Consider the following 12,960-nt stretch of genomic DNA (forward strand, 5'->3'; position numbering starts at 1 on the left):
AATATGTCAACACCTGACCATCGTGAAAAGGATGATTAGGCGAAACGTACAAATGGTGTATTTACTTCGCGAAAATGTCCACTTGTCTACAATTTAACGAGTTCTTGATGTCAGAGTTTACCGTCAACAACTCGGTACATGCATCAACAAAACAATCACCGTTTTTCGTTAACGCTTACGTCATCCACGCATGCCAACCTTATTAGAGTGTAACTTATGTTCAATGGGGGAGGGACTCACTCGAGCAAAGTCCGATCTGGCTCTTGCTCATCGCACATTGACTCAACAATCAATACAAATAATACTCATGTTGTTTTAATCCACATTGAAGAAGACAAACTCAGCAACAGCAATGAGGCTAATTCTGACTTTGATAAAACCATGCTAATATATTCAAAATCGACAACGTTAATACCACTGAGTGCATCCTCGCTCTCACTTAAGAGGAAATGATATATAAGCAGCTTGCACTGGGCGCAAACAAAAATGAGTCAGCGTGTGAATTCCTGCTGAATCGAGAAGCAGTGGTCCGCTTCGTCCAGGTTTTCATCGCTGATACGGTGTACCGACAAAACGGAATGCTGACAAATGGAAAATCAAATGCTTTTTATTCAAGGTTAACGACCTATTCCTATTGTCTACTGTGATTTTATTATACCATGTACTGACAAATGTGGGCAGTAATAACTGCCAAGCATATCGGCCATTTCGTGTAGTGCACCATTAAAGCAACGCAATTATATGACTGAGCTGCCTTGTAGGAGGCGCAGGCATGCTACGATTTACGTCGTTTACGTGAGGTCATTTGCTGTTTCAGCGTATCCCATGAGGGAAAAGCGTCCTTTATGGACGTGCTGCACGATAGTGCCCATTCCATGGCTCTACCTCCAAGTTTAGAAAATGGCCATAGCAACCTTTGTCGTTCTGTTAAAAACAAGGCGGAATCAATGGACATTTCCATCTGCTTAATCCAAAAAGGCAGATTTTCTCCCGCTAATCCCTCAAATGTCTTCACATTTACAGTTAGAGGGCGAGCCCTCGGCTCTGAGTCAAAAGAGATGTACCGAGTTGGCATAGATGCCGCTAAGTGGTCCTGTACCTGACCGATCAGGGAGGTTTGTACCGCATGAAGGCTTCAAGCCTTGCATGTAGGACCTCTGGTCCCTGAGAGATAAAAAATTCCACGTGCTCAAGCCCAAATATGGCTTGAGCATTTCATAAGCGGCGCGTTGCGCTTCTGACAATTCTGGAACCTCTTCCATTTTCGTGAGGGTTTAGTCTTGTAAAGACTCAGGCGCGTAGATTGACTACGAGTGTAACCAGGTGTAGCGGAGCTACCTCGCTCCATAAATCAGAGGAAGACTTTCAGACTCCGAGAGTCACTTAGTTCTATTGAACTAATGGGTTTAACAACTCAGGGAGTCGTACAAGGTATTAAAGTTTAATGAATCCTAGTCCAAGGGATTCAGGGGTTCGTAGAATCAAGTGGCAACTAGTGCCCAAGAGGATATTCCTTAGAAAGGCTTCTTTCTCTTACACATCAATGCGCAAGCCTTAGAAAAAGCACTTAACGCTTTAAGATCAAAAGGGAACTGGACTTTATTTAATTATTTAAATCTAAACACCTTAACCTAGCTAAATAAAAATAGATTTTGGCCGCCAGATTTATATCTGGCGGCGGCCACAGTTGTTACCCATAATAAATGGGATTTAAGTAACTAACTATTTTGAAATTATATAAAAGGGTATTTTACCCATAAAGTAAATCCACCACAACAACGGTTCTCCAACCGATGTGTACCCCATTACAGCGGTAGCCTGAAAAGTTGTGCAATACGAGAAGACTCATTTACCGAAAATCAACATATGTCCAAATTACAAAATGCATCTTTCACCAAATTAATAATGCTGTTATTACTTAATTATCTGTATGTCATTGGTTAACGAAAAATATATGATACATCATGGTGCCTCGCTGGTCTGCAGCTGGGCGGGCGGGCGAAGAATTCTTCAATTTAAACAAAACGTCATTTAAATAATTCGCATTAGCCGTCATCTAATCGCAACAAAGTATTATAGATACCAGTTATACCAATTAGTGTTATACATTCAATCGGGAAAGAGTAGGCGCATACGATCGATATAGAGCACCTCACTTTTCGAAGCTAAGTAAGCTGCTTTTTGCAATCTTATGCGCATGCAACTTTCGCTTCCTGTATGTAACGGGGCGCCTTTCGCTTGTACTGCTTCAGTACCAGCAAACATAATACACTAATAATAGTGAGGAAAATGTACTGTGGTCGGCCGAGGTGGCACCATACTGAGCATCAATAGTGACACTATTTACGATTCGACAGAGCGGTTTAGGTCAAACCCTCCTAATGCACGTGAAGCGACACGTAAACGTTCGCTGGATAAGGAAGTTGAGTTGCCAACTCCTTGTCGGATGTTAAATTAGACACAATGTCCTGTATAGCACCAATACAGGCTGGAAAACCCGGGGACGTGAATGTCCCGGCCTCTTAGAGGCGTATTGTCTCCACTCCAAGACAGGATGGACACGAAGCGTGTATACCCTCACAAAGTGATACGAGTGAGCAATTACATATGCTTGTAAATGGTGTAACCGGTAAGATTGAGGGGGGGTTAGCCTTGCGGCAATCCTTCGTTACATGCTCTTAGAGCTAGACAAAATGTCTATGGATGAGTGCAGCCGAGCCTCAAAGGCTGGCGTCGTATCTGAAATGGTGGCCATTCAACCAACAATTGAGTTAAACTCATCGTCACTTCTAGACGAAGCTGTCCTGGATGACACAAAAGCTGCACTTAGTGCGCGAAATGGGTCATCGATCCTTAAAGATCCAAGGGATCCCTTTTATTCCTTGATTAAGGAATTCCAAGATGTGGTATGTAACAATCAACCATCTGTTTTACCTCCGGATAGAGGTGTACGTCATGAAATTGACTTAGTTCCGGGAACCAAATACTGTGTCACAAGACAATGGCCTTTACCAAGGGAGCAGTGTAACGTCATTGACGATTTCTTCCGTGCTAAGCACGAGGCTGGAATGGTACGAGAGAGCAAATCTCCTCATTCGACACCGACATTCTGTGCCAAAAAGCCAAATGGTAAATGGCGCATTGTACATGCTTATAATAAGCCTAATGCTGTCACCATACCAGCACAAACCCCCATTCCTAGAAAGGATTTTCTTCAGAACAACATGATGGGATGTACAATGTACAGCGTATTGGACTTAGTCGATGGTTACTACCAATTGCTCATGCGAGCTAGTGATATCCCGCTTACAGCGGTTAGCACCCCAAGCGGCATGTTATGGGAAAGGCTGGTTATGCCACGAGGGCTTTCCAACGCCCCGGCAACATTTAATCGTCTAATGACGCAACTGTTTCGCCCTCATCGAGATTATGCACATACTAATTTCGATGAAATTTCTGTCCATAGTCGTGCGGAGCTGGGTCGGTCGGATATGGACAACCATTTAGATCATTTGCGAGCAGTGCTCGAGTGTATGCGCACAAATGAATTGTTTGCCAATGCATTTAAATACATTTTTGGCGCAGACGAAATTCCCTTTTTAGGACGTTTCATTGGAAAGCGAGGCCTTAGAGCGGATCCCGCTAAGATAAAAGCCATAGTAGATTGGCCGGTTCCTTAAAACCAAAAGGATTTGCGTAAGTGGTTGGGTCTCGCCAATTATTTAAACAAATATAGCGAAAATTACGCTGATATGGCTAGGCCATTATCTTATCTCCTTGAAAAGGATACAGAATGGTGCTGTACTAGCACCGAAAATAATGTTTTTCGAGCAGTTAAGGATAGTCTTATGAATGCCTCGATTTTGGCACTGCCAAACCCAAATTGGCCTTTCAGTGTCGTCTGTGACGCATCAGATTTTGCCATTGGCAGTGCTCTGTTACAAAGAGATGTTGATGGGCATAAACGTGTTATTGCGTTCGAGTCTAGACACACAGTTCATGACAAAGAGTGACTTGCTATGAAGTATGCTCTCGTCGAATTCAGAGTTCATCTGCTCGGCTCTAAGCCGTTTGTGATATATACAGATCACGCGTCATTTCGCACAGCGACTAAGTCGCTCCATCTTTCACAGAGAATGGCCCGATGGCTATTCTTTTTCGCGGAATACAACTTCGAGGTGAAGTATAAGTCCGGCAAGCAGAATGCTTTGGCCGATGCGGTATCACGCAGGCCGGATTATGAGCTTTCTTATTTAACGACTATAATGTCGCCTATTCCTGAATTAATCCGTTCGGCTTACGCCAAGGATGAACAGTGTGTAGCTCTGCTACGAGCTTAAAAGAGCTCGGATTCAGGTATTAAATTGCCGGCACGTTTGCGTGCAAGGTTACATCGATTTTCTATCGATAACAATCTGTTGCTTTATTGCACAGACATCGCGGACCCTTTCCGTGTCATTGTTCCTCATGATGATGATTTGAAGTACCGAATCCTCTATGAGGCACACGATACTGTCCTTGGTGGTCATCTCGGTAGATAAAAGACCTACGGCTCTATAAGCCAGAGTTATAGGTGGCCCAAAATTTTATAAATGGGTCAGCACATATGTTCGCGCATGCGAAACTTGCCAACGGGTTAAACCCTCGGCGCATGCTGCTGTACCACTGGCGAGTCTTCCCGTCCCCATAGGTTGCTGGGAGTCCATTAGTATGGATTTTTTTTCGGTCTACCAAAAGATTCAGCCGGTAACTCCGGTAAAGTGGTCTTTGTTGACCGATTGAGCAAAATGGCTCACTTAGCGGCCGTGCCGGATTCCATTGATGCAGAAGGTACAGCTAAGTTGTTTATCGATCGCGTGTTTCGACATCTGTCGCTCAACGTCACTACTGTTGTTTAAGGAGGGGGGTGATGTGACGGGGTGTTCCGTTACATAAATATTATTTTCTCTAAGAGGAATAATAACTATTATATCCTATGGGTGGAAATAAACAAAGAAGTACAAAATTATTATTTCTTATAAATTTGGACTTAATAGCTCCAATATTACTAAATTTGGTAGTATTGACGCAATAAGACATTAGTTTTGTTGATTGGTTAATTAAAGTTTAAAATTAATCCCACCAATCGTCACAAGACACGATTTTTAGGTGTCGCGCAGGGAGGCGCACTGCATAATAAATTGAAGACAGTAGATAGAAAGATCGTTATGAGAGAACCTAATTTATTAATACAGTTTTACTTTTCACTATTATAAAGCCTTAGAATTAAACGTTAGTAGCTAAGACTTCTTAGCGACTTTGAACTTTTCTCTGCACGACGTGTACGTGAAGTAATAGAGGCAGCCGCCTTCGCTGTAATTAGTGTAGGTTGACTAGTACTATTGCCAGTACTAGCAAAAGGTGCCCCGTTACAATTTCCATGTCTCTGATCCAAAAAAGGAATTGTTATCTTAATTGGCTCTTAAATGTCTTTACACTCAAGAAAGAGGGCAAACCCCAGGCTCCTGATCAGGCACAGGAATGTATCCAGTTGACATCTATATCGCTAAGTGGTTGTGGAGCTGTCCAATACGAGTGAACACAAAGTGAATAATGTCTTTGGCCTTGCATCAAGCACCTCTAGGATGGATCAGTGGTTTGTAGAACCAAGTGGCAACTTCTTAAAGATTATTACTTGTATAGATCGCAGTACAAGCCTTAGGAAGGCACGGAACGCTTTGTATCGGAAGGGAAACTGAACTTTAAAAAGGTCATAAATGAAAAATACCTTCCTTAATCACCTTTATATAAATTTAGACCGCGAGAATGTTATCTAATGGCTGACACGCGAATAACCATTAAATAAGGAAAAGTCAACGACACCCCGTTTCGGTTAAAAGCCTACAGTTAAGTTTATATTGTATAATAATTAATCAGATTAATTATTTTACACCTTTGCGAACATACACACATTTGATACATTCTTTGTCCTTGACACTTTAAAGCAATGCACTCATGCTTTGCGCAAAGGCAGTCCCTATGCCCTATTTGACAGGTTCCAAGTACGGATTATAATGCCCTTGGATCGGTGAGTGCCAGTATACATATTTGGAAGTCAAAGCGATATCGTACAGAATCACTTGGTTACGATTGTACTCGAATAAGATTACTTTGTGTGGACATCGAGGTTTTTGGACGCCCAATGTAACGGGCTAAAGTTGCCCTAATGTTACACAGTCCCCGTTAAGTACACTTGGTGTACTCAAGGGGATGGTCAATTACTCAATAATAGTAATTAGACCCAGCACTCGGGTGTGGTGCACATTTGTGACCAACCCTTGTGTATGTGATGCACATGGGTGCATTCACATTAGGAAAGATGACGCCCAGCGTCATCCGTTACGCGAGGTATCTAAAAAGATACGCTCGCAATACATATTAATTGTTATCTATAGAGATGACATTTTAATTGGTAAAAAGAGGTATTTATATTTAATACGATTAAATAGAAATCAGTCTGAAAACTACTTCATACTTGATATGTGCGCACGAGGAGCAGGATTACCGCTCCCGAGACGACTCTTAATCAAAGTACTTAGTGTGTTGGGTGAGGTCACTAAAGTGCCCGCCACAACTACCTTACTGCACGCAAGAGAAGGAGGTTATGCCGCTTCCTCGCTGTGCTAGGGTGTGTGTCTAAGTAGAGCGTGGCCGCATTACGACTTGCCCGCCTACACCCAATGCCCAGTCTCCACCGGGGCGCCGGCTTACAAGCTCCTAAATGGCGATTATCGCGGCAAGATTGTCGCTGGCGGAGCAGCGAGCTTACGCAGTAGCGCTTTGCAATTTAATAGTTGATTAGAAAGCGTTAGAACTAATGACGAAGTAAAAGTTTGAAAAAAGTGTACTGCGAAATTAAACTGACCGCCGTAGATGTCGTAGCGCTAAATTATGTGTTTGCTAAAGGCTTGCCAATTGTTGCCACAAAAGGTGACGTTCATGGAAGTGCGCCAATGAAAAGGAAACATAAAGAAAAGAGTATATTTTCTATCACCATCGGTGCCAACTTTGATGCCGCAAGCTTGGACAAGATGCTGCTTAAAAGGCACGACGTGTAGTATATTATCAAAAATTAAAGCTTCTAGATCATAAAATGACGTCACATGTCATCGTCCCTTTTCCTGCGCAAATTTCCCTCTTTCGCTACAAAAAATGAGTCAAGAAGTTTTGACGCGCCCCAAATTCCAACGAGTGAGGACTATTTGAGCCGGCCCTGCGTTGAGCACACTCGAAATTTTGCAGCGTCCCTCTCTTGGAGGACAGAAACAACATATTAAGTTTCTGTGCGTTTGCAAGGGTGTCAAATATTCTTAGTGATTATTATTAAATATCAACTTAATTGTGGGGTGGACAAGTAGTGATGCTGGAAGCGTAGACGGCTGCGTCGGATATGATTCATTTCCGCCGTTAACCGAAATTGTATCGGGTTGTCCCGTTACATAAATATAATATTATTTTTTAAAAGAGTTATAATTTATTATGTTTTATGAAAGGAAATAAGTGTACATTACCTATTCCTGAAACAGTATAAGCGAAAGGTGCCCCATTCGACTCGCACTAGTACCTTCTTATAGTCCTGACTTCAATATGGTAATCAACACCTACTCATTGCCCACCGCCCATGTTGTGCGTCTAGCAGCGAGTGATGGGGTTGATGCAATTGTCTATGTCGACCTATTAATAGAACTGCCATGTAACTGCTACAATATACCATGTTTAATAGGATAATATTGAGAAATTATATACCAAGATATGTTTTATTATGTCTCGTATAGTAAATAATGATTATGTAACGGGCAATTTGTCGCGGGGCGCTCCAGTCCAAGCTAACCTACAGTGATAACAGTGGAGGCAAGGTACCTCCGAACCTCTCACCTACACGACGTGCAGAGGAGATTCTGAGCTGCTAAGCGATCGCTTGGCAACAAGACAAAACTTAGTGGTGCTCAGTTTAGAAAAAAATATAACTGTATTTATATAATTAAGCTCCTATGTATTGTATCTATCTTCTTTTAACTGAATTAACAAATTAATCTAAGTATGTATTGCGATTGCTCACCGCCCATTCGCGCGTCTAGCAGCGATTGGCGGAATATATTTAAAGCTTTAAATCAACCAATGAACAGGACGGTCAAATTGCCGCTACAACATTATTGGGTATGGTAATATTAGCAGTATTAAGAAAAAAATATAGTTATCTTTATTCTCCTGAATTTATTCCTCTTACAGGTAATAATTTTATGTAACGCACCCCGATCTGCAGCCGCACGTTTCAAGAAAACACGAATGTTACATATTTGCTTCTTTTTAATCATATGAAGTATCAACTATATTTCCCTGGACAATAAAAATGTATCTCCAAAGTTTCTGAACTGTCGAACTGCTTGGAATAGTTGCAGCTCTAAATAATTACCCTAAAATTGGAGACAAAGCTGTGCTTATACCGCAATTGTAACTGATGCATAGGGCGGCACACCAGTTCGCCGTAGTTCCAAATCCTTCGCAGTGCAACGCTTTGACAAAGGTTTCGTTAAAGCAGGACCGTTATGAATTGGTGTATGAAGCCATTAATTGCCCATTTAGGTACGGATCTGTCTCGATGAAATAGAGACAACTATAGGGCACTATTTGTGCGCACACGAGGCTGCCATTGGTAATCGCCATCGTGGTAGTGAAACCCAGCACTATTTACGAGCTCGTCACTTTCTTTAGGGCCACGCGATCCAAACGCATAAGGCAGCGGTTGCACCTTTCGGCTTTCAATCTCATTCAGAAGCGGTGTGAAGATCTTCCAAGCGGCGTGCAACTCGTCATCGCGCACAAAAGCCGCCTGCTTGCCACGCAGCACATCCAGAATCAAGCGCGTATAGGCATCTGGCACCTCGGTACCCTCATAACGCTCGGCATAAGACAGATCTAACTCACTCGAGATCGGCTGTGTCTGCAGACCGGGGCTTTTCACATTTATTTTTAAGTACACGGCCTCTTCCGGCTGCAGGCGCAACACGAGCTCTTGCACGGGTATTTTAATCCCCGGAAACATATGCTCAACTCCAGGAGGTGGGCGGAATTGAACGCGAATCTCGCCCTTTCGCTCGTTCAGAGCCTTACCAGCCTTCATAATAAATGGAACGCCAGCCCAGCGCTTATTGTTTACGTACATAATGGCTGTGGCAAATGTCGGCGTGGACGAATCGTTCGGAACCGTCGGATCCTCAAGATAGCCGGGCTCGTTGAGCGTTTGGTCGCCTATATACTGGCCCAGCACCGTATTTTCAAGCTTAATAGGCTCAATACAATTGAGCACCTTGACCTTTTCGTCGCGAATGTAGTTAGAATAGTCGTTGCCTGCTGCGTAAACAGGAGCCTCCATGGCCACAAGCGAGAGCACCTGCAGCAGATGATTTTGCATGACATCGCGAATAATACCAAACGAATCAAAGTAGCCACCGCGGCCCTGCGTACCGATGTCTTCCTTAAAAGTGATGGTCACGCTCGATATATAATTGCGGTTCCAGATAGGCTCGAAGATCGTATTTCCAAAACGCAGCACGAGCAAATTTTGCACCATTTCCTTACCAAGGTAGTGGTCGATGCGGTAAATTTCGTCCTCGCAATAAAGCGCGCTCATGTCTCGTGAAAGCTTATCGAATGAGCTGAGGTCGTGACCAAAGGGCTTCTCGACAATGAGGCGATTCCAGCCACGAGTGGTTAGCGCTGCCTTCTTGATACTCGTGCCGATTGGCACGAAGACTGTGGGCGGAATAGCGAAGTAAAAAAGTCTATTGGCCTCGTTCGAGCCGTGAACCTCTTCAAATGACTCCATCTCCTTGCTGACTTTGTCCACATCCTCTGCCGAGTCGTAGTTACCGTTACGATATATGCATTTGTTGAGAAAGGCTTCCTTCCGGGCCTCGTCCTCCGACGTCTTAGGCTTGATCCAAGGCGCTATCTGCGAGCGGAAGTCAGAATCGCCTATGGCACTGCGGGCATAGCCCACGATGATTACGTGTTTAGGAAGGTAGCCCATTGTATAGAGCGCAAAGAGTGACGGATACGTTTTCTTTTTGGCCAGGTCACCGGATGCACCGATCACAAAGATGGTAAGCACCATGTCAAGATACTCGCATCCTTGGTGCTCGTTTTTGTCGAGCTGGGGGGAGTTGTTAATATTACTGATCAGGAGGCTCATGGTGGTCGGGGGAAATTGGCGTTTGAAGAACGGTGGCTTCGCTTGCATCATCCCATGATTACTCGTTGTCGTTTATTACCGACCTTTTTTTGAAGGGTATGAAACCGGTTTCATTACGACTAGAAATCCATCATTAATCGTACTTAATTATACTAGCAATATAAATATTATTTGTGTTAAACTAAGGTTTGTTGTGGCTTCTGAGAAAAAAAAGACGTAAGGCATTGAAAACTTGTAATAATAAAACTTGCGTTCCAATTCGAATGGCGAAAAAAACTAAATGACATTGGATTGATGTGGTCATACAGCGGGTGTAGCGAAGCTACCTCGCTCCTAAAGTCAGCGGAAGACTTTCAGACTCCGAGTGTAACTGGGTGTATCGTTACATGAAATTAACACTTAAAGGTTGTTAATAAATATATTATCTAAAAGGTAGATAATATTTGGAGAAAACTAATTTCAATAGTAATATTCAGAAATCTTATCCATAAATAGGTATAGGCCATTATATCTATTTATCCCGCAGACTAATCAACTGTAGATGTATACAAAAGAGAGAGACAGATAAGATAAGATAAGATAAGATTGCATGTTTAGTACTAGTTTATAGTTTATAATGAAGTTAGAGTTAACAGATAGAAAGAAGAGAAACTTAATTATATTAATACAGTTTTCATTTAATCCTCTTTAAGGTAGTTGTCTTAAAAAAAAGTCTTCCTCTGCTACGTAGGCACAACTCGCAACTGAAGCAGTGCGAAGTGGACTTGTACTGAAGCAGTACAAGTCGTAGTGCCCCGTTACACCTGGTAGCACTTTGTAGTCCGTCCAGGGACCACATTTCCTTCATCTAACATGGACATGTTAGATGATAGTGGGAATACGCATCACGTTTCCCGTGAAAGCTACTCCTTTCTGAATGACATAGAAAGGAGTGCGGTCGAACGAATGAGTTCGACCGTAGGAAACGATACCATCTTGACCATGCTGTCCAGTTTGGACAGAGATGCCATACAACATGAACTTGACGAGATGAAGGAGAAGGTAGCCTTGCTAAATCAGCAAGGCTCTCAACAGGCAGAACTGTTGAGGTTACAACAGGTACAGACCACTGTACCTGGGATGACGCAAACGCGTCTTACGGATGGTCCCGTAAAGACCCACCTGTTCCGCTTGGAACTGGATACGCTTGAAGAAGCAATATCCGTTGCGGAACAGGAGGAATTTAGCTTGAGACAGGCTCAAGCTAGTTCGTCATCGTATCGTCCTCCAAGACGACACGAATTAGGAGGTCCAGAACCCATGGACCTCTCTTACGTCGAAAGCGAGAGACCTCGCTTTTCGAGCAATAAGCGATTGCAGAAATGCCATCGCTGCCAATAATTAGGACACTACGCTCATGAGTGTAGTTCTCTACGCCTAGCACCGAAAGGTACTGAACGTAATTTTAAACCGTATGCCAAAAAGGGCAACGGTCGCGGGTCCGACGTTGTTACGAAATCGCAACAGCGAGGTGGACCGCTAAAAAACGGTCGGGGTCAGTAGGGGCGCAACGCCCTACTGATCCAGCGACGTCAAAATAATTTGCAGGCCTTGAGGAAAGTTGCACCTCACACACACAAACATTGTGTGTAACTGCCCCTGGTAATAAGGTTAACCTAATCACCTTGTAGTTATAAGTGACAAATAATCTGTCACTAAGAGCCCTAGTGGACTGTGGAGCGTCGAAAAACTTTATTCGTCGCCAGTCGCTAGAGGGTCGTAGGTTTAAATATGTCGAGCGCGACATCCCTCCAACGAGGATGACGGTGCGTCTAGCGACAGGCGTATCGATAACAGTAATGAAACGCGAAGTAAAATTTCACTACACGCTAAAAAAGATTTACAGTACGATGATGATTTCATCGTACTGGATTTGGATGAAAAATTTGATGTCCTCGTAGGATTACCTTGGCTCAAAAAATACGAGCCAAGGATCAGCTGGCAGCATCGATTCGTAAAGATACCTGCCACTTGTTCATCAGATGGCCATCTGATGAACGCCTTGAAGCGTCCACAAGCGTGTAGACGTACTACGAGTGCGTGCGATGGCCTCACTTGTGGTACGGTCGTTAGTGCGACTGGACAAGATCACAATGTGATTACTAATCACCCTGTGGAGTCAGCTGCCGGCGGTCGTGCGAATGCACAAGCAGCGCCGAAGGTCCACCACTCGAAGAAGTCGAGTAGATTGAGACATGAATGTGTCGGGCGACATTCAGGGAGTATATCGGTTGCCCCAAAGGGACAACACGATGATCCTAGGTCGAGTAGAGAGTCGACCGTAGAGGACCCGACTGTGATAGCGCAATCACACAAGACGTTGAGGGAAGAGGTCCTCACGTACTTGAGGAGAAATCCCCTCAAAATGTAGAAGTTACTAGACTTCTAAATCCCGAGGGATTAATCTTCCGGCAGCCTGTGGATAAATCCCAGGAAGAAACCGAGACATTGAATGTCTTGGTTTATGACGGATCGAGAGTAGGCGCTTCTACTCTTGATCTGTATGCGCCTCCGAAGTTAACTTCGGAGATAACTCAATTACCAACCCTAGAACCTAAGCGGTTCTTGAGAGATCTGCATTGTGGGAAAATCAAGCAGATCTGCGTACTCGTCACAGAGGACGATTACGTAACCGACATTCGGTCAGCGGTAATTTTTGCAGAGAACGAACGGGTTCTCAGCAGCTCATC

The 12,960-nt window shown here is 43.6% G+C and overlaps 1 protein-coding gene across 1 annotated transcript; it reads right to left on the bottom strand.

The window, feature by feature from the left end:
- Positions 1 to 8,653: 8,653 nt before the first annotated feature.
- Positions 8,654 to 10,231, bottom strand: CCR75_008648 (uncharacterized protein; the record flags this gene model as incomplete). Its single annotated transcript, XM_067966698.1, has 1 exon — positions 8,654 to 10,231. One exon carries the CDS (start codon positions 10,229 to 10,231, stop codon positions 8,654 to 8,656), a length of 1,578 nt encoding a protein of 525 aa, XP_067816405.1.
- Between the last annotated feature and the right edge of the window lie 2,729 nt (positions 10,232 to 12,960).

Source organism: Bremia lactucae, linkage group LG3, assembly GCF_004359215.1.
Source record: "Bremia lactucae strain SF5 linkage group LG3, whole genome shotgun sequence".
Classification (NCBI taxonomy): Eukaryota; Oomycota; class Peronosporomycetes; order Peronosporales; family Peronosporaceae; genus Bremia; species Bremia lactucae.